Below are 18112 nucleotides of genomic sequence, written 5' to 3' on the forward strand. Positions count from 1 at the left end.
AGGGGCGTTAAACGATAGCACTTGTTGGGAGGCAACCCAATTTTATTTTAGTTTCTTGCTTTTTGGTTCTGTTTAGGAATAAATAATCCATCTAGCTTCTGGTTAGATGTGTTTTTGTGTTTTAATTAGTGTTTGTGCCAAGTAGAACCTTTGGGAAGACTTGGGTGAAGTCTTTTTGATCTTGCTGTAAAAAATAGAAACTTTAGCGCTCACGAGATTAGTTACAACTTTTTACTGGAGAGTGCTATTTAGTTGATTCCTTTTTCAGATGATTATTAGAAAAATTCCTAACGTCCAGAAATTTATTTTAGAATTTTTGAAGTTTCAGAAGTTTGCGTTAGATACAGATTACTACAGACTGTTCTATTTTTGACAGATTCTGTTTTTCGTGTTTTGTTGGCTTATTTTGATGAATCTATGGCTAGTACTGGAGTTTATAAACCATAGAGAAGTTGGAATACAGTAGGTTTAACACCAATATAAATAAAGAATGAGTTCATTACAGTACCTTGAAGTGGTGTTTTGTTTTCTTTCGCTAACGGAGCTCATGAGATTTTCTGTTAAGTTTTGTGTTGTGAAGTTTTCAAGTTTTGGGTAAAGATTTGATGGATTATGGAACAAGGAGTGGCAAGATGAAAGCACAAGTGCTCCCTGGTTATTTTGGTAATTAATGTCAACATATCTCTTGTTGGACTAATGTTTCTACCTAGTATATTTCAGATAAGTTCAACAATGGAGTGGCATGGACTAGAGGATGTGGAACCCCTTCAAAGTGCTAAAGACAAAGGATTGGCTCAAGCTCAAAGCTCAGGACTCTACATTTTCTATTTTAGTGATCCAAGATCACATTGAGTCCATAGGAAAGCCAATTATTAAGAGGGGATGAGGTGTTGCTTAATGGCTTGCTTGCTCAAAGTGCTTACTGATATGCTCCAAAGCCCTCAACTACTTTCTCACATCCACATATGTCCCAAACCAAAAGTCCAACTCGGCCCCACCGGTTCTTTCTATCCGGAGCCACCGAGTTCTCTTGACATAGCCACTGCCAGAAACCCTAATCAAATCGGTCTCACCGATAGGGATCTCGGTCTCACCGAGATGGGATTGCAAACTCTCTGTTGCCTATTGCAATAATTTCGGTCTCACCGAAATTTGCAATCGGTCGCACCGAGATTGCAATGCAAACTCTCTGTCACCCCTTCATAACGTTTCGGTCTAACGGAGATGAGCGAATTTGTCCCACCAAGTTTGCCTGACCAACTCTCTGTTAGTCTATTACCAAAATCGGTCTCACCGAGTTTGTGTAATCGGTCTCACCGAGATTACGTTATACCCTAACCCTAACGAAATCGGTCCCACCGAGTTGATCCATTCGGTCCCACCGAAATGCCTAACAATCATATTATGAACCAAATCGGTCTGACTGAGTTCTTTGAATCGGTCCCACCGAGTTTGGTGATTTGTGTGTAACGGTTAGATTTTGTGTGGAGGCTATATATACCCCTCCACCCACTCTTCATTCGTGGAGAGAGCTGATAACCCACAAGTATAGGGGATCGCAACAGTTTTCGAGGGTAGAGTATTCAACCCAAATTTATTGATTCGACACAAGGGGAGCCAAAGAATATTCTCAAGTATTAGCAGTTGAGTTGTCAATTCAACCACACCTGGATAACTTAGTATCTGCAGCAAAGTATTTAGTAGCAAAGTAATATGATAGTAGTGGTAACGGTAACAAAAGTAACGGTAGCAAAAGTAATATTTTTGGTGTTTTGTAGTGATTGTAACAGTAGCAACGGAAAAGTAAATAAGCGAAGAACAATATGTGAAAAGCTCGTAGGCATTGGATCGGTGATGGAGAATTATGCCGGATGCGGTTCATCATGTAACAATCATAACATAGGGTGACATAGAACTAGCTCCAATTCATCAATGTAATGTAGGAATGTATTCCGAATATAGTCATACGTGCTTATGGAAAAGAACTTGCATGCCATCTTTTGTCCTACCCTCCCATGGCAACGGGGTCCTAGCGGAAACTAAGGGATATTAAGGCCTCCTTTTAATAGAGTACCGGAACAAAGCATTAGCACATAGTGAATCCATGAACTCCTCAAACTATGGTCATCACCGGGAGTGGTCCCGATTATTGTCACTTCGGGGTTGCCGGATCATAACACATAGTAGGTGACTATAGACTTGCAAGATAGGATCAAGAACTCACGTATATTCATGAAAACATAATAGGTTCAGATCTGAAATCATGGCACTCGGGCCCTAGTGACAAGCATTAAGCATAGCAAAGTCATAGCAACATCAATCTCATAACATAGTGGATACTAGGGATCAAACCCTGACAAAACTAACTCGATTACATGATAGATCTCATCCAGCCCATCACCGTCCAGCAAGCCTACGATGGAATTACTCACGCACAGCGGTGAGCATCATGAAATTGGTGATGGAGGATGGTTGATGATGACGACGGCAACGGATTCCCCTCTCCGGAGCCCCGAACGGACTCCAGATCAGCCCTCCCGAGAGGTTTTAGGGCTTGGCGGCGGCTCCGTATCGTAAAACGCGATGAATCCTTCTCTCCTATTTTTTTCTCCCCGAAAGCAAATATATAGAGTTGGAGTTGAGGTCGGAGGAGCTCCAGGGGGCCCATGAGGTAGGGGGCGCGCCCTAGGGGGGAGGGCATGCCCCCCACCCTCGTGGCTAGGGTGTGGGCCCCCTAGTCTTCATCTTTTGCAAGGATTTTTTTATTATTTCCAAATAGACGTTCCGTGGAGTTTCAGGTCATTCCGAGAACTTTTGTTTCTGCACATAAATAACACCACGGAAAGTCTACTGAAAACAGCGTCAGTCCGGGTTAGTTCCATTCAAATCATGCAAGTTAGAGTCCAAAACAAGGGCAAAAGTGTTTGGAAAAGTAGATACGACGGAGACGTATCAAGAGCCATCAGAACATGCCTACACTTCCAACACATATTTTCTGAGAGAGAACCACCTACACTTGTGTTGAGGTCAAGATATTCCATTCCAACCACATAAATCTTGATCTCTAGCCTTCCCCAAGTTGCTTTCCACTCAAATCTTCTTTCCACCAAATCCAAATCCTGTGAGAGAGAGTTGAGTGTTGGGGAGACTATCATTTGAAGCACAAGAGCAAGGAGTTCATCATCAACACACCATTTGTTACTTCTTGGAGAGTGGTGTCTCCTAGATTGGCTAGGTGTCACTTGGGAGCCTCCGACAAGATTGTGGAGTTGAACCAATGAGTTTGTAAGGGCAAGGAGATCGCCTAATTCGTGAAGATCTACCCTAGTGAGGCAAGTCCTTCATGGGCGACGTCCATGGTGGAATAGACAAGGTTGCTTCTTCATGGACCCTTTGTGGGTGGAGCCCTCCGTGGACTCGCGCAACCGTTACCCTTCGTGGGTTGAAGTCTCCATCAACGTGGATGTACGATAGCACCACCTATCGGAACCACTGATAAAAAATCTTCGTGTCTCCAAATTGCGTTTGCACACTCCAATCCCATCCCTTTACATTCTTGCAACTTGCATGCTTTACTTTCTGCTGCTCATATACTCTTTGTCATGCTTGCTTGATATGTATTGTGAATGCTTAAACTTGTGCTAAATCTCCACATAAACCTAAAGAAATAAAAACTGCAACTTTTCTTGATTAGAGTCTATTCACCCCCCCCCCTCTAGACACCTCTTCTCGATCCTTTCACAAGAGCCTAAGCTTGGGGATGCCCAAGGCACCCCAAGGTAAAATCTAAGGACAACCCAAAAGCCTAAGCTTGGGGATGCCCCGGAAGGCATCCCCTCTTTTGTCTTCGTCCATCGGTAACTTTACTTGGAGATATATTTTTATTCACCACATGATATGTGTTTTGCTTGGAGCGTCTTGTATGATTTGAGTCTTTGCTTTTTAGTTCACCACAATCATCCTTGCTGTACACACCTTTTGAGAGAAACACACATTATTCGGAATTTATTAGAATACTCTATGTGCTTCACTTATATCTTTTGAGCTAAAATTTTTTGCTCTAGTGCTTCACTTATATCTTTTAGAGCATGGCGGTGGTTTTATTTTATAGAAATTATTGATCTCTCATGCTTCACTTATATTATTTTGAGAGTCCCTTAGAACAGCATGGTAATTTGCTTTGGTTATAAAATTAGTCCTAATATGATAGGCATCCAAGATAAAAACTTTAAAGTGCATTGAATACTAAGAGAAGTTTGATACTTGATAGTTGTTTTGAGATATAAAGGTGGTAATATTAAAGTTGTGCTAGTTGAGTAGTTGTGAATTTGCGAAATACTTGTGTTGAAGTTTGCAAGTCCCGTTTCATGCACGTATGGTAAACGTTGTGTGACAAATTTGAAACATGAGGTGTTCTTTGATTGTCATCCTTATGAGTGGCGGTCGGGGACGAGCGATGGTCTTTTCCTACCAATCTATCCCCCTAGGAGCATGCGCGTAGTGCTTGGTTTTTGATGACTTGTAGATTTTTGCAATAAGTATGTGAGTTCTTTTTGACTAATGTTGAGTCCATGGATTATACGCACTCTCAACCTTCCATCATTGCTAGCCTCTTCAGTACCGTGCATTGTCCTTTCTCACCTTGAGAGTTGGTGCAAACTTCGCCGGTGCATCCAAACCCCGTGATACGATACGCTCTATCACACATAAACCTCCTTATATCTTCCTCAAAACAGCCACCATACCTACCTATTATGTCATTTCCATAGCCATTCCGAGATATATTTCCATGCAACTTTCCATCGTTCCGTTTATTATGACACGCTTCATCATTGACATATTGCCTTGCATGATCATGTAGTTGACATCGTATTTGTGGCAAAGCCACCATGCATATTATTTCATACATGTCACTCTTGATTCATTGCCCATCCCGGTACACCGCCGGAGGCATTCATATAGAGTCATATTTTGTTCTAAGTGTCGAGTTGTAATCATTGAGTTGTAAATAAATAGAAGTGTGATGATCATCATTAATAGAGCATTGTCCCAAAAAAAGGAAAGGCCCAAAAAAGAAAAAAAAAAGGAAAAAAAGAGAAGAGAAATAAAAAGGGACAATGCTACTATCCTTTTTCTACACTTGTGCTTCAAAGTAGCACCATGATCTTTATGATAGAGAGTCTCTTGTGTTGTCACTTTCATATACTAGTGGGAATTTTCCATTATAGAACTTGGCTTGTATATTCCAACGATGGGCTTCCTCAAATGCCCTAGGTCTTCATGAGCAAGCAAGTTGGATGCACACCCACTTAGTTTCTTTTGAGCTTTCATACATTTATAGCTCTAGTGCATCCGTTGCATGGCAATCCCTACTCCTTGCATTGACATCAATTGATGGGCATCTCCCTAGCCCGTTGATTAGCCGTGTCAATGTGAGACTATCTCCTTTTTTGTCTTCTCCACACAACCCCCATCATCATATTCTATTCCACCCATAGTGCTATATCCATGGCTCACGCTCATGTATTGCGTGAAAGTTGAAAAAGTTTGAGATTACTAAAGTACGAAACAATTGCTTGGCTTGTCATCGGGGTTGTGCAAGATGAGAGCGTCTTGTGTGACGAAAATGAAGCATGGCCAAACTATAGTATGCTTGAAGTATTATTATTTTTATGTCAACATTAAACTTTAATCTTGAATCTTTCGGATCTGAACATTCATGCCACAATAAAGAAAATTACATTGAAGAATATGCTAAGTAGCATTCCACATCAAAAATTCTGTTTTTATCATTTAACTACTCGAGGACGAGCAGGAATTAAGCTTGGGGATGCTTGATACGTCTCCAACGTATCTATAATTTTTTATTGCTCCATGCTATTATATATTCTGTTTTGGATGTTTAATTGGCTTATTTATACACTTTTATATTATTTTTGGGACAACCTATTAACCCAAGGCCCAGTGCAAATTGTTGTTTTTTTGCCAATTTCAGTGTTTCGCAGAAAAGGAATATCAAGCGGAGTCCAAACGGAATGAAACCTTTGGGAGCATGATTTTTGGAACAAACGTGATCCAGCGGACTTGGAGTGGAAGTCAAGAAACGAACGAGGAGGCCACGAGGCAGGGGGGCGCGCCCTCCACCCTCGTGGGCCCCTCGTGGCTCCACCGACCTACTTCTTCCTCCTATATATACCTATGTACCCTGAAACCATCGAGGAGCACCACGAAAACCTATTTCCATCGCCGCAACCTTCTGTACTCGTGAGATCCCATATTGGGGCCTTTTTCGGCGCTCTGCCGGAGGGAGAATCGATCACGGAGGGCTTCTACATCAACACCATAGCCTCTCCGATGATGTGTGAGTAGTTTACCACAGACCTTCGGGTCCATAGTTATTAGCTGGATGGCTTCTTCTCTCTCTTTGGATCTCAATACAAAGTTCTCCTCGGTCTTCTTGGAGATCTATTTGATGTAACTCTTTTTGCGGTGTGTTTGTCGAGATCCGATGAATTGTGGGTTTATGATCAAGATTATCTATGAACAATATTTGAATCTTCTCTGAATTCTTTTATGTATGATTGGTTATCTTTGCAAGTCTCTTTGAATTATCAGTTTGGTTTGGCCTACTAGATTGATCTTTCTTGCAATGGGAGAAGTGCTTAGCTTTGGGTTCAATCATGCGGTGCTCGATCCCAGTGACAGTAGGGGAAACGACACGTATTGTATTGTTGCCATCGAGGATAAAAAGATGGGGTTTATATCATATTGCTTGAGTTTATCCCTCTACATCATGTCATCTTGCCTAATGCGTTACTCTGTTTTTATGAACTTAATACTCTAGATGCATGCTGGATAGTGGTCGATGTGTGGAGTAATAGTAGTAGATGCAGGTAGGAGTCGGTCTACTTGTTGCGGACGTGATGCCTATATACATGATCATGCCTAGATATTCTCATAATTATGCACTTTTCTATCAATTGCTCGACAGTAATTTGTTCACCCACCATAATACTTATGCTATCTTGAGAGAAGCCACTAGTGAAACCTATGGCCCCCGGGTCTATTTTCCGTCATATTAATCTCCCGTCAACTAGCTATTTCTGTCGCCGTTTATTTTGCTTTCTTTACTTATAATCTTTATGATAAAAATACCAAAAATATTATCTTATCATCTCTATCAGATCTCACTTTTGCAAGTGGCCGTGAAGGGATTGACAACCCCTTTATCGCGTTGGTTGCAAGGTTCTTATTTGTTTGTGTAGGTACGAGGGACTTGCGTGTGGCCTCCTACTGGATTGATACCTTGTTTCTCAAAAACTGAGGGAAATACTTACGCTACTTTGCTGCATCACCCTTTCCTCTTCAAGGGAAAAACCAACGCATACTCAAGAGGTAGCAGGGTGGGGAGCCAACCTTGGTGCGGATCTTAGGGCTTGGAAAGGGGAACTGTTGGACCAGATTAAGGCCCTGGATGAGGAGGCCGATTCGACCGGCCTCTCGGCTGATGACTTGCTCCGGTGGTATGCCCTTGAATCCTCATTGATGGAGATATTCAAGTGTGAAGAGCTATTCTAGCAATGACACGGGGGCCAGAAGTGGTTGCTTGAGGGTGATGCCAATACTGCTTACTTCCAAGCGATCGCCAATGGGCGCCGTAGGAAGTGCTCCATCTTGTGTCTCTTGGAGGGGGACACCCTCCTGGAACATCTGGAAGAGATTAGATCCCATATTTACTCCTTCTTTAAGGAGCTACTCACGGCGGAACTCCGGGGTGGGGTGTCCCTGGCGGAGGACTTCTGGCTGGCGACGGAAAGAGTCTCTGATAGCGAGAATGCAGAGCTTACCATCTCATTCTCCCCGGAAGAGGTGGGCAGGGCCATCGCCTCTATGAAGGCGGGGTCGGCCCCGGGGCCGGATGGCTTGCCGGTGGTCTTATTCCAGAAGTTCTGAACCGGTGATCATGCCAATGTTCCATGAGTTCTACATTGGAACGACATGTCCCGGATTAATTATGGGGTCATCACCCTTATCCCCAAAACAGTTGGGGCTACAGATATCCGCCAGTTTCGACCTATCATGGTGATTAATGTGCTTGAGTGCATTTTCTCAAAAGTGTGCGCGACCCATCTAGCCCCTGTTGCAGAGCGCTTGGATCACCCCCTACAGACGGCTTTTCTGAAAGGGCGGCAGATCCATGATGGGATCCTGGCCCTTCATGAGATTGTTCATGAGGTCCGGACGCGTGGTCATAAGGGTTTCTTCCTCGAGTTGGACTTCCATAAGGCCTATGATCGTCTGGATTGGTCCTTCTTGAGGTTGGTACTTCAGCGTCGGTGCTTTTGATGACAGATGATGCTCTTGGATCATGTAGTTGGTCCGATCTGGTAGGACTGCGATCAATATCAATGGCGAGGTCGGGCCTTTCTTCATGTCCTCTGCGGGAGTGAAGCAAGGTGACCCGATATCTCCTCTCCTCTTTAACATCGATGTTCACGCTTTGGTGGGCATCCTGGACAAAGCTAGGACGGTAGGCCACATATCAGGGGTTGTTGGCCATCTGATCCCGGAGGGTGGGGTCACCCACCTCCAATATGCGGACGACACCGTGATTATGGTGGAAGGGTCGACCCTTGACATAGTGAATCTTAAGTTCCTGCTCCTGTGCTTTGAGGCTATGTCGGGACTTAAGATCAATTTTGATAAGAGCGAGGTCGTCATTGCGGATAACTTGAATTGCGGACTGGCATCATTTCCCATTACCTATTTGGAAATACCGATGGCCGACTCAAAGATTCTAATGAGTGTCTTAGATCTATTGGTACAATGGGTGGCGAGGCGGGCTGAGCCCTGGCATGGACGGTTTACGTCCAAGGGGAGTAAATCGATCCTTAGTTTTGCTAACCTGGTGAGTCTCCCCATGTTCTTGGTGGGGTTGTATATCCTACCGGAAGGTGTTCATGGATCCTTCGATAAGGAGCTCACGGGGTTCTTTTGGCAGGCCGCAGACGGCCGCCAGAAGTATCACATGGTCAAGTGGGCAAATATCTGCAGGCCCAAGGACCAGGGTGGGCTGGGCATTATGGCGTCCCATCGCATGAACGTTGCACTTATGCTACGATGGGTGTGGCGGATCATGCGCGGCGAGGGAGGACTGTGGCTACAGCTGATTCAAGCAAAATATCTGAGAGGTGAACCTCTCCTGGCGTGCTCACGACCGGGAGGTTCCCGGTTTTGGCGGTCCAACCAAAAGATAAAGGAGGATAGCCGCCTTGAGATTTCCTTCACTATAGGTAATGGGGACGGGACCCAATGGTTAGACCCATGGATGGGTACCGAGACCCTCAGGGTGGGCTTCCCTACCCTTTTCTCTAGATTCACGGACCTGTCTATCCTAGTTTCCGAGGCATCACGTTCGGGACAGTGGGATATCCGGTCCTGCCGGATGTTTGGGCAGGCAGAGCATGTTGAGTGGACTAGACTGTTGGCAGCCCTGCCGCCAGTGTTGCCGGACTATCCGGACACTGTATCGTGGCGGCTCTAAGGTTCGGATGAGTTTTTTGTCAAATCCGCATACAAGGCTCTAGGCCGCCTCCCCGTTATCTCTTGGCCATCTAACTTGTGGAAGGCCCCCATGCCCTTGAAGATAAAGATCTTCGGTTGGCAGCTTCTTAGAAATCGCCTCCCTTCGGGGACCGAGGTGCTCAAGCGACAGGGCCCGGGTGATGGACTTTGCCCTTTATGCAGGGTCCCTGAGACTATGACCCACATCATATTCTCATGCACGGCAGCTCGGGTCCTTTGGCAGTTCATCCGTGAGGCACTAAGGCCCGACTGGGAGGCCCTGGATCTCGTGGACTTCCTCCATGCCAGGACAACACTGCCGCATATTCTGGCTGATCTTTGCGGCCATGTCATGGACTCTTTGGACGACAAGAAATAAAATGGTGATTGAGAAGGTGTTCCCGAGGCAGGCATTTGACTCTTTGTTCAAACTCCTTGCTTTTCTGCAGCAATGGCACCGACTTACTAGGCAGCACGACCGCGAGCGTCTAGACACCATGTTGGATGCCCTCGTGGATTCGGCATGTCGGCTTTCGTCATCTTAGCTTTGCTCGTCGACCGCCACTAGGTGGCCTTGTTTTTCCTTTCTCTTATGTTTCTCCTTGGGCATTATTGTGTTGTTGCCCCACTACTAGGAAAAGGGCTATAGATGATATGGACACTAATGGCGCACCAGACATGTGGTGCGCCACTACTATATACTAATGGCGCACCATGTGTTGGTGCGTCATTAGTGTCCAAATACTAATGACGCACCACATCCACAGTGCGCCACTAGTAATAATTTTTTTTATTTTTTTTTCAAAACTAGTAATGGCCCACCAGGGGATAGTGCGCCATTACTAGTTAAACTAGTAATGGCGCACCACATCCACGGTGCGCCACTAGTATTTTTTTTTTCAAATCCCCTGGTGCGCCATTACTAGTTAAACTAGTAATGGCGCACCACATCCACGGTGCGCCACTAGTATTTTTTTTTTCAAATTCCCTGGTCACCACATCCACGGTGCGCCACTAGTAATTTTTTTTCAATTTTTTTTCAAAACTAGTAATGGCGCACCACTCCCACGGTGCGCCATTACTAACTTGACCCAAAAATTCCATCGAATGCACCCCCCCGGACCGCCTTTTCAGTTTTAAAAAAATAAAAGAAAATGATGGAAATATCAAAAAAATAAAAGAAAATAAGTTTCCCATGTGATATGTGGTCTAGTTGTTGGGAAAATTTACAAATATGAATTTCGACTTTATTTGCAAAATCTCTCTGGAATTTGTAAAATGGACATAACTTTTGCATATGAACTCGGATTAAAAAGTTTTTTATATGAAAAATCATCTACTCGAAAAGTTACATCCGAATTTAACGGGGGGAACCCCGTTAAACATTTTCAAAATCCTCAAAAACCTAACCGAAAAAAAGTTACGGGGCTTTCAAGATCTAGAGGCAAAAAAATTCAAACTTACTAGTGGCGCACCTCGTTTGCTAGGTGCGCCACTAGTAACAGAAAAAAAATTGGTTTTGAATTTTTTTTGGAATTCTTTTTCAAAAAAATGATACGTAATATGACCGGAAAGTTTGAAATATTTTTCAAAATTTTATCATACTCATAAACATGAACAAAGTCCTAGACATCAACAAGGTTTAATAGGATTGATATGGTAGATATATCAACAAGTGCCTGTTAAGTGAGGTGGTGCCGGGGTTGGGTAGAACTGTGAAGTTAAATGTGCTCGGGCTGGAGTAGTGTGAGGATGGGTGACCTTCTGGGAAGTTTGACCACTTAGTGCGATTTGACTTGAGATAAGCATATTGACCCGAGATTAAGAAAAAAAATTTGAAAAAAAAATTTTGAATTTTTTTTTGTTACTAATGGCGCACTTTTATGTGGTGCGCCATTAAAAATTTGAAAAAAAATTCTGAAAAAAATTTTGAATTTTTTTTGTTACTAATGGCGCACTTCTATGTGGTGCGCCATTACTAAGTCAGATAGTAATGGCGCACCGTGGGCTATACTAATGGCACACTGCCTGGTGCGCCATTAGTAGATACTAATGGCGCACCTGTGGTGCGCCATTAGTAAAAAATTCTAATGCGTGGTGCTAGTGGCGCACCTGTAGTGCGCCATTAGTAGGCAAAACAGGTGCGCCACTAGCAGGCCTTTTTCTAGTAGTGCCCCAGTCGTCGCCTTTATGGCTTATCTGGATGTTGGTTGTATGGATCTTTGCTTTATTTATAAAACGGGGCGAAAGCCTATTTCAAGAATTTCCGGTTACCGCACTTGAAAAATATATGTAATACCTTAATTACGAAACATCATTCTCACAATCAACCAAATAATGGTGACTTAAGTTCACAAATATATTAACCAATTGGCATAACACCCATAGTTGACAATGTCAAATGTACAAAAGCATCATATCGCTCATGAATCATGATCCAAGTAAGCTAGTCTACTAGCCAGCGAGGCATAACCACTCAGTTTGATGCAAAACAACTGGATACTCATTTTTAGCCTCAGCTGAAAATAAAAATCAAGTTCGCATCGATCAGCTGGTAAACAATACGTACACACAATAAACAAATCAATCAAGCTGACAATTAGGCCAAATCGAATCACGCAGCTTGATCCTTAATTTGAGCAAAGCACAGGAGCATGGGACACTTGGACGGCTAAGACATGTGCACGCCTAATGTATTCCCGCCTACCTAGCTTACTATGTTATCACCTAATTAACTAATATCCCCGATAAGATGACTTGACAGAGTCCTGGCTAGTAAACTAGCGCATCTTTACCTACTAATTAACTTAGTGTGTACGAATTGTCAAATCAATGGGTCTTCCAATTAATCAACATCATGTCGTGGATATCTGGACACGTATATACCTAGGAGAGTGATATTTTGCAAGTATAGGTACGCAAGATTCCATTCAGTTCTGTCCCAAGGTTAGGCTACCTTGCACACCCCCCGCGGATCTTTTTTACTTCCGATCTATTCATGTTTAATCATGAAACATGGGAGTACAATGAGCATCAGAAAATAATAAAAAGTACATCCAGATCCGTAGATCACCCAGTGACGACTACAAGTACTGAAGCGAGCAAAACTAAAAAGAATCTTGTAGAATTAGTGCCAAAAAAATTAAGCAGCCAGATTACACCCCGTGCGTTGCGTCGGAAACATGCGGGAATTGGTTGCAACATATTATTTTGATGAAATTTGTTTAATTTGAATTTGAATATGAAACTAAAGATTCAAAATACATATGATTTTTGTATTTGATTGTTATATAGTGATAAAATATTTATTAAGTAGTATTTCTCATGCATGTTAAGAGAAATAAAATTAGCTGGGTTGATAAAGTGAGATGTGTGCATGTTGAAGGAATTAGTATAGGTAGCATTTTCATGCATGCATACTAAGAGAAATAAAAGTAGTGGAGTTGATGATGTGACATGTGTGATGATGTGGCATGTGTGCATGTTGAGATAAATAGAAGTAGTGAAGATCAACTATTTAAGTATATAAGATTTAAGATTTATGTCATAGATTATGATAAAACTTTTAGTCCTAATATTAAAATTACTATTATTTGCCTTGTATTTCTTGTTGTATCCATGGAGGACATGTATACATCAGTGCATGAGACGACCTCTGGCGATGGAGATAAACATATTCTATATTATATGGGAGTCTTTAAGCAACAATATACATGTGAATAAAACAATGACATAATGCACTAATAGTGAGAGGTAGCCACAATATGTCGTATGCACCATTAGTGAACACATAACAATCCATAACGAGCATGTTTCCACACAAAGTACATAATAGTTTGAACATACGCTTTTCCTGAGGTGAGGTCGCGAGGTAGGACTAAGACTGTTTTACTAATTTGTTTGTAACTTTTTTAGGGTTGATCACTTCGTGTGTGTAGAAATATACATGGTCCTACATGTCATATCTAAAAACGGGTCCCTGATGGGTATCGGGTCTGAGGAATCATATACCGTCCCTATCTCTGTTTTACCCTACGGGGAATAAATAAATTCAGTAAATATCCCCATGGGAAAGTTTTTGTCTGTCCCCACCCACTAATAGATGAAACCCCCCATTAGTTTGGCAGGTATGGGACCCCATTGCCGTTGTTGTCCCTACATGTAAGGCGTTAAGCAAGATACACCTACACGGTACATCCGTTTGAGCTCAAAGTTGCACAATTTTGGATTAGTGCCTTCTAAGTCTGATACATCTTTATTATTCATTTAAATAAGTGGGCGCGGCCATATTTTTGTCATGTATGTTGATGATATATAGCATGTTTGGTTTGTAGCGAGGCGGCCACGCTTAACCTTAGTCATGCCACAATACCTTACCGTTGTGTTTGATCCATTGCTCCAGTTATGCCTAGCCACACATTTTTAGCTATATGGTCTAATTGTGATAGGCTTTGTTTTTTTCTTTTGCCAAATCTTTTCACACTTATAGTGGTTATTTTGTTCGCCACACTTCCCCGTGCAAGCCATGGTTTTCCATAGTTAGTGATGAGCCAAACATGCTCATAAATTTTACAAGTTCATGCAACTAAGTAATGTCAGCACTCTTATAGGATTTAAGTTCCAATGTTGCTTAATGATCTAGCTACGAGATTTACCTTTCCTTTTGGGAATAGAAGTTAAGAGAATTATCTAATGCGCTCCCTCCTTCCCCATCCTAGTCCACAAAGATTTTCACTCCGGGTATCAGGTCCAACCAATTGAGGCTAAAGCATCAACACGAAGAAAATGCCTTCAATAAAGAGACGAAACAAGTTCTTGTCGCCAGGTCCAACTAGTGCAGGCTAGAATGTAGGTTTTCACACCCTGGATATCAAATTGTGTTCTAGTCACCATCTTGATGGTAGATCTTCTAACAATTGTTCCACTTAGTACTATGAGTGAATCAACCATGGTGTCCTCCAGAGATGTCCGCCAAGGCCATCACTGAATCCTCCTTTGCCGAACCGACTCGACAAAGATCATCACCAATCAGACTGAATCAATATTCCTATACCTCCTACAGTATGCCTCCACTTATCAGCATGGGGAGATGGCAACACAATGAATGACCACTAGAATCCGCTAATCCAGCTTCTCTCGCGGGAACCGTTTGCATGCTCGCAACAATGGTTTGTGATATTGTAGCGTCGACACATAAAGACTAGATACAAAAATAGTGAGCCACCGCTCGCACGTCCAAAGGAGGAAAAGCTCCACCACCACCAGTGGTAGCAAGGGGAGAGCAACCTCCAAGGAGCATGGGATCTGACTATATCGACATACCATCATGAACGATCCGAGATCAGACCGTGGACATCACTATTGCGGCATACTCATGCAACATCGAAGTGCAACCGTCCTGGCAACACGATCGTCTGTCGTACACCAGCCAAATGAGCGACGCCCCACCAGTTGTTTGTGTGCCACACATGATGGGCCTCATGCATCATTGGGTTGGTGTACTACACACCATGGGGCTAAAGCTCAACACAGATCCAAAAAAACAGCAAAACCGGTATATAGATTGCGGCCCAATAAGATGACAACCCGATGTCGCCACTCCACCGTGATCGGGATGAAGGCCTTCATAGATATTTTTAGTGATCCACTGCCACCCTAGTAAGGCTGGAGGCAGTGACAGCGGGGTAGACCAGAAGAGATGACCGCACTGATGGAGAGGCCCTCGCCTCCGCATGGGAGAAGGGATAGGGTACAAGGGCTGGTATCGGGAGGGAGGTGGCGGATATTGATGGTGCACGACGACTAGGGTTCTCACGAGGGTGAAGACGTATTTTTTTCATAACCGACAAAAACCTAAACAATGTCTAGCTAGCCTAGTACTAAAGCACCACAGCACATACAAGACGTGGGAAGGCCAACACCCCACAACACAACCGGGCAGGCACTTGAGCACCTTCGCCGCTACCAAATTACACACCGAAAAACCGTCGCATTATCCAGGCTGCCACGAGCATATTGGCGACACTCAACGGCACCGAAGAGGAACGGTATGTCCGATAGAGCGAATTTATGCCGCTCCGGTTCACCTAGGTTGGTCAACATAACGGTAGTTGGGTTAACTTGCAACCTCGTGCACGACTGTACGTACTCCCTCCGTCTGTAAATACTTGTCACGAAAATGAATGTATCTAGACGTGTTTTTAGTTCTAGATACATCCATTTCAATCCATTCCCGCGACGAGTAATTTGGGATGGAGGGAGTAACAATTAAGAGTACCGCCAAAGGTACTCCTGACCTTCATACATTGTACCTGAGGAGGTAGCGTGTGCTGCAAAAGGAGGATCAAGGAGGCAGTGACCCACGAAGGGGACAGTAGTGACCCCGCGTGCTAAATGTGGCTATTTGGTAGGTAAGCGATATGGAAAGGCCGCGAGAAAGAGCTCCACGCCATGTGCCCATGTGTTCCACCCCACATTCGGCCCCAGCTCCCTTGCCCGATCCACATATGCTGACGATAACGATGGGCGCGGAATTGGCGTACATGCATGCACGATCGGGCTTCGTGGGGCAGCCGATCCATCTGTGATCTGTCCTTTTGTGCCGCCACTGTATTTTGAAAACGGCCATTTGGACAAGTCGCTCTCGCTTTACCCTGCGTCTACCCAGAAAAGAGCAACAAACAAACACACGCTGCGCAGGGTCACGCGGGCCCATGTACCAGTGTCACCGTGTGATCGTCGTCGTCGATCGCCTGAGTGTGTGGCCGACCGGCCGGGGCCGCCATGGCATAGGCAATAGGCATCGTGCACTCACCGTTAACCAGCCGGAATGGTGCTTGATGATGGCCGGGAAAAGATCGATTGCCATCACTAGCGACGATTCCGTTGCCGTCAAACGCATGCTCATTGTATAATCTTGCATGGCCCCATGCACTGATGCACACACACACGCTCGTGAATTCGTGATCGAAGATATGCAGCTAGCCACACCCAACACTACGTGACTGCGTGCCAACTTTTTTTATTTCTTTTGGCGGAAAGTCATCTAGGTACCACGACAAAAAGCACGCCTTAAAAATTTTGATTTGACGCGTCGGAGGGCGGCCGATGACAACGCCTGCACTCTCGGGGTGACCGGTTGCATAGGCTGGATGATAATGGGAGAGAGATCTGCTAGAGGAGTAGAGAGAGTAAAGACCATTGGTTTTAAGAAATTAGGGCGTCTACACTGCTGAAATCTCGAACCGAACACCGTATCTGTCCGCGGACGGGTGGGCCGGGACCAGCTCACGGACAACGATGCGGAGTCCGGCAATCCATAACTGACCTTATATGTTTCAAATCAAATTTGAATAAACTAGACAAATTATATCAAATAATACAGATTTCATTACAGTTCGGACATAATTTATGTAAAATGGCTGAGATATTCTGACCGTTTAACTAAGAACTAGAAGAAAAAAAAACAACCTAGGAGGCTAACTTGTAGCGGACGACGACCTCATACGCTTGGCCAACCTACCCGACCGCACCGTCATCGTCGTCCGTGTCATCGTCGTCCCTCCAGCGCCGGAAGGGAGTGGACCCCCCGCGGAAGCCTTGTTCGGTCGATGTCTGGCGCTCGCGGAGTAGCCGGCCCGCTACCTCCTGTGTGGTGCGGAGGGCCGCCGCGGCCAATAACGACGACGCCCGCGGTGCTCTTGGCTGGCTTGAATGCGGTGCGGGAAGCGGCACGTCCGTTGGAAAGAAATCTCGGGAGAGGATTTTGGGTGGGATAAGGTTGCCTGACGCGTGCGCAGCAGTGGTTTGAATGCCCACAAAGCCCCCCCCCCCCCCTCCCGCCCCCTACTTTGCTTCCAGTTTGTGGAAAAAAGGATACCCAAACCGGCCCGCGGACGGATACAAGACCGCATTGGATGACAAAATACGTCCGGACCGTATAGTCTGGACGGATGCGGGCACTAGTAGAAAAGGGTCAAATGTGAAGCACATTAGTGCCGGTTTGATTTTAAGCCGGCACTAATGTGTCCATTAGTGCCGGTTCCAACGGCTAGGCGGGCGGAGATCATTAGTACCGGTTCGTGAGCAACCTTTAGTACCGGTTCATGTCACGAACCGGTACTAATGAGGCTGCGTCAGGCTGTGGTCAGGCTGGGGCCCCACGGACACCTTTAGTACCGGTTCGTGCCATGAACCGGTACTATAGTTTCTTAGTAAGCTGTTTTTAGTCCCACCTCGCGAAGAGAGAGGCACTAGGAGCGGTTTATAAGTCCTGAGTACAGAGACGATGAAGGAGAGGCGCAATGCTCATCTGCACGTTGCTTAGCTTTAAGCCTTGAGGAATAGTGTAGACTGCACGGAGCTATGTGTAGTGCAGTTTGCACTATTCCGAAAGGCTTGAAGCTAATTAACGAGCATTGTGCCTCTTTTTTATCTTTAATAACTTATTACAACTCCGGACTTCTTGTGTTACGGCAAAAACTGGACGCATTTCATGTACAAACTGGACAATCTCCTTCGAAGTATCAGGGTTTCTGACGAGAACTCA

At 44.5% G+C, this 18112-nt stretch overlaps 1 protein-coding gene across 1 annotated transcript; it reads left to right on the forward strand.

Moving 5' to 3' along the window:
• The first annotated feature begins 7998 nt into the window (after window positions 1–7998).
• On the forward strand, window positions 7999–9544 carry LOC120969677 (uncharacterized). The gene is made up of 2 exons (XM_040396912.1): window positions 7999–8318; window positions 8392–9544. The coding sequence occupies exons 1-2, from the start codon at window positions 7999–8001 to the stop codon at window positions 9542–9544; spliced, it is 1473 nt and encodes a 490-aa protein (XP_040252846.1).
• Window positions 9545–18112: the final 8568 nt, after the last annotated feature.

The sequence above is a fragment of the Aegilops tauschii genome, chromosome 1, assembly GCF_002575655.3.
Source record: "Aegilops tauschii subsp. strangulata cultivar AL8/78 chromosome 1, Aet v6.0, whole genome shotgun sequence".
Taxonomy (NCBI): Eukaryota; Viridiplantae; Streptophyta; class Magnoliopsida; order Poales; family Poaceae; genus Aegilops; species Aegilops tauschii.

Coding starts and splice junctions, on each gene's coding strand:
- LOC120969677 (XM_040396912.1), top strand. CDS start 7,999: ATGTCCCGGATTAATTATGGGGTCATCACCCTTATCCCCAAAACAGTT. Junction 8,319..8,391: donor CTGGATTGGTCCTTCTTGAG/GTTGGTACTTCA, acceptor CCGATCTGGTAG/GACTGCGATCAATATCAATG.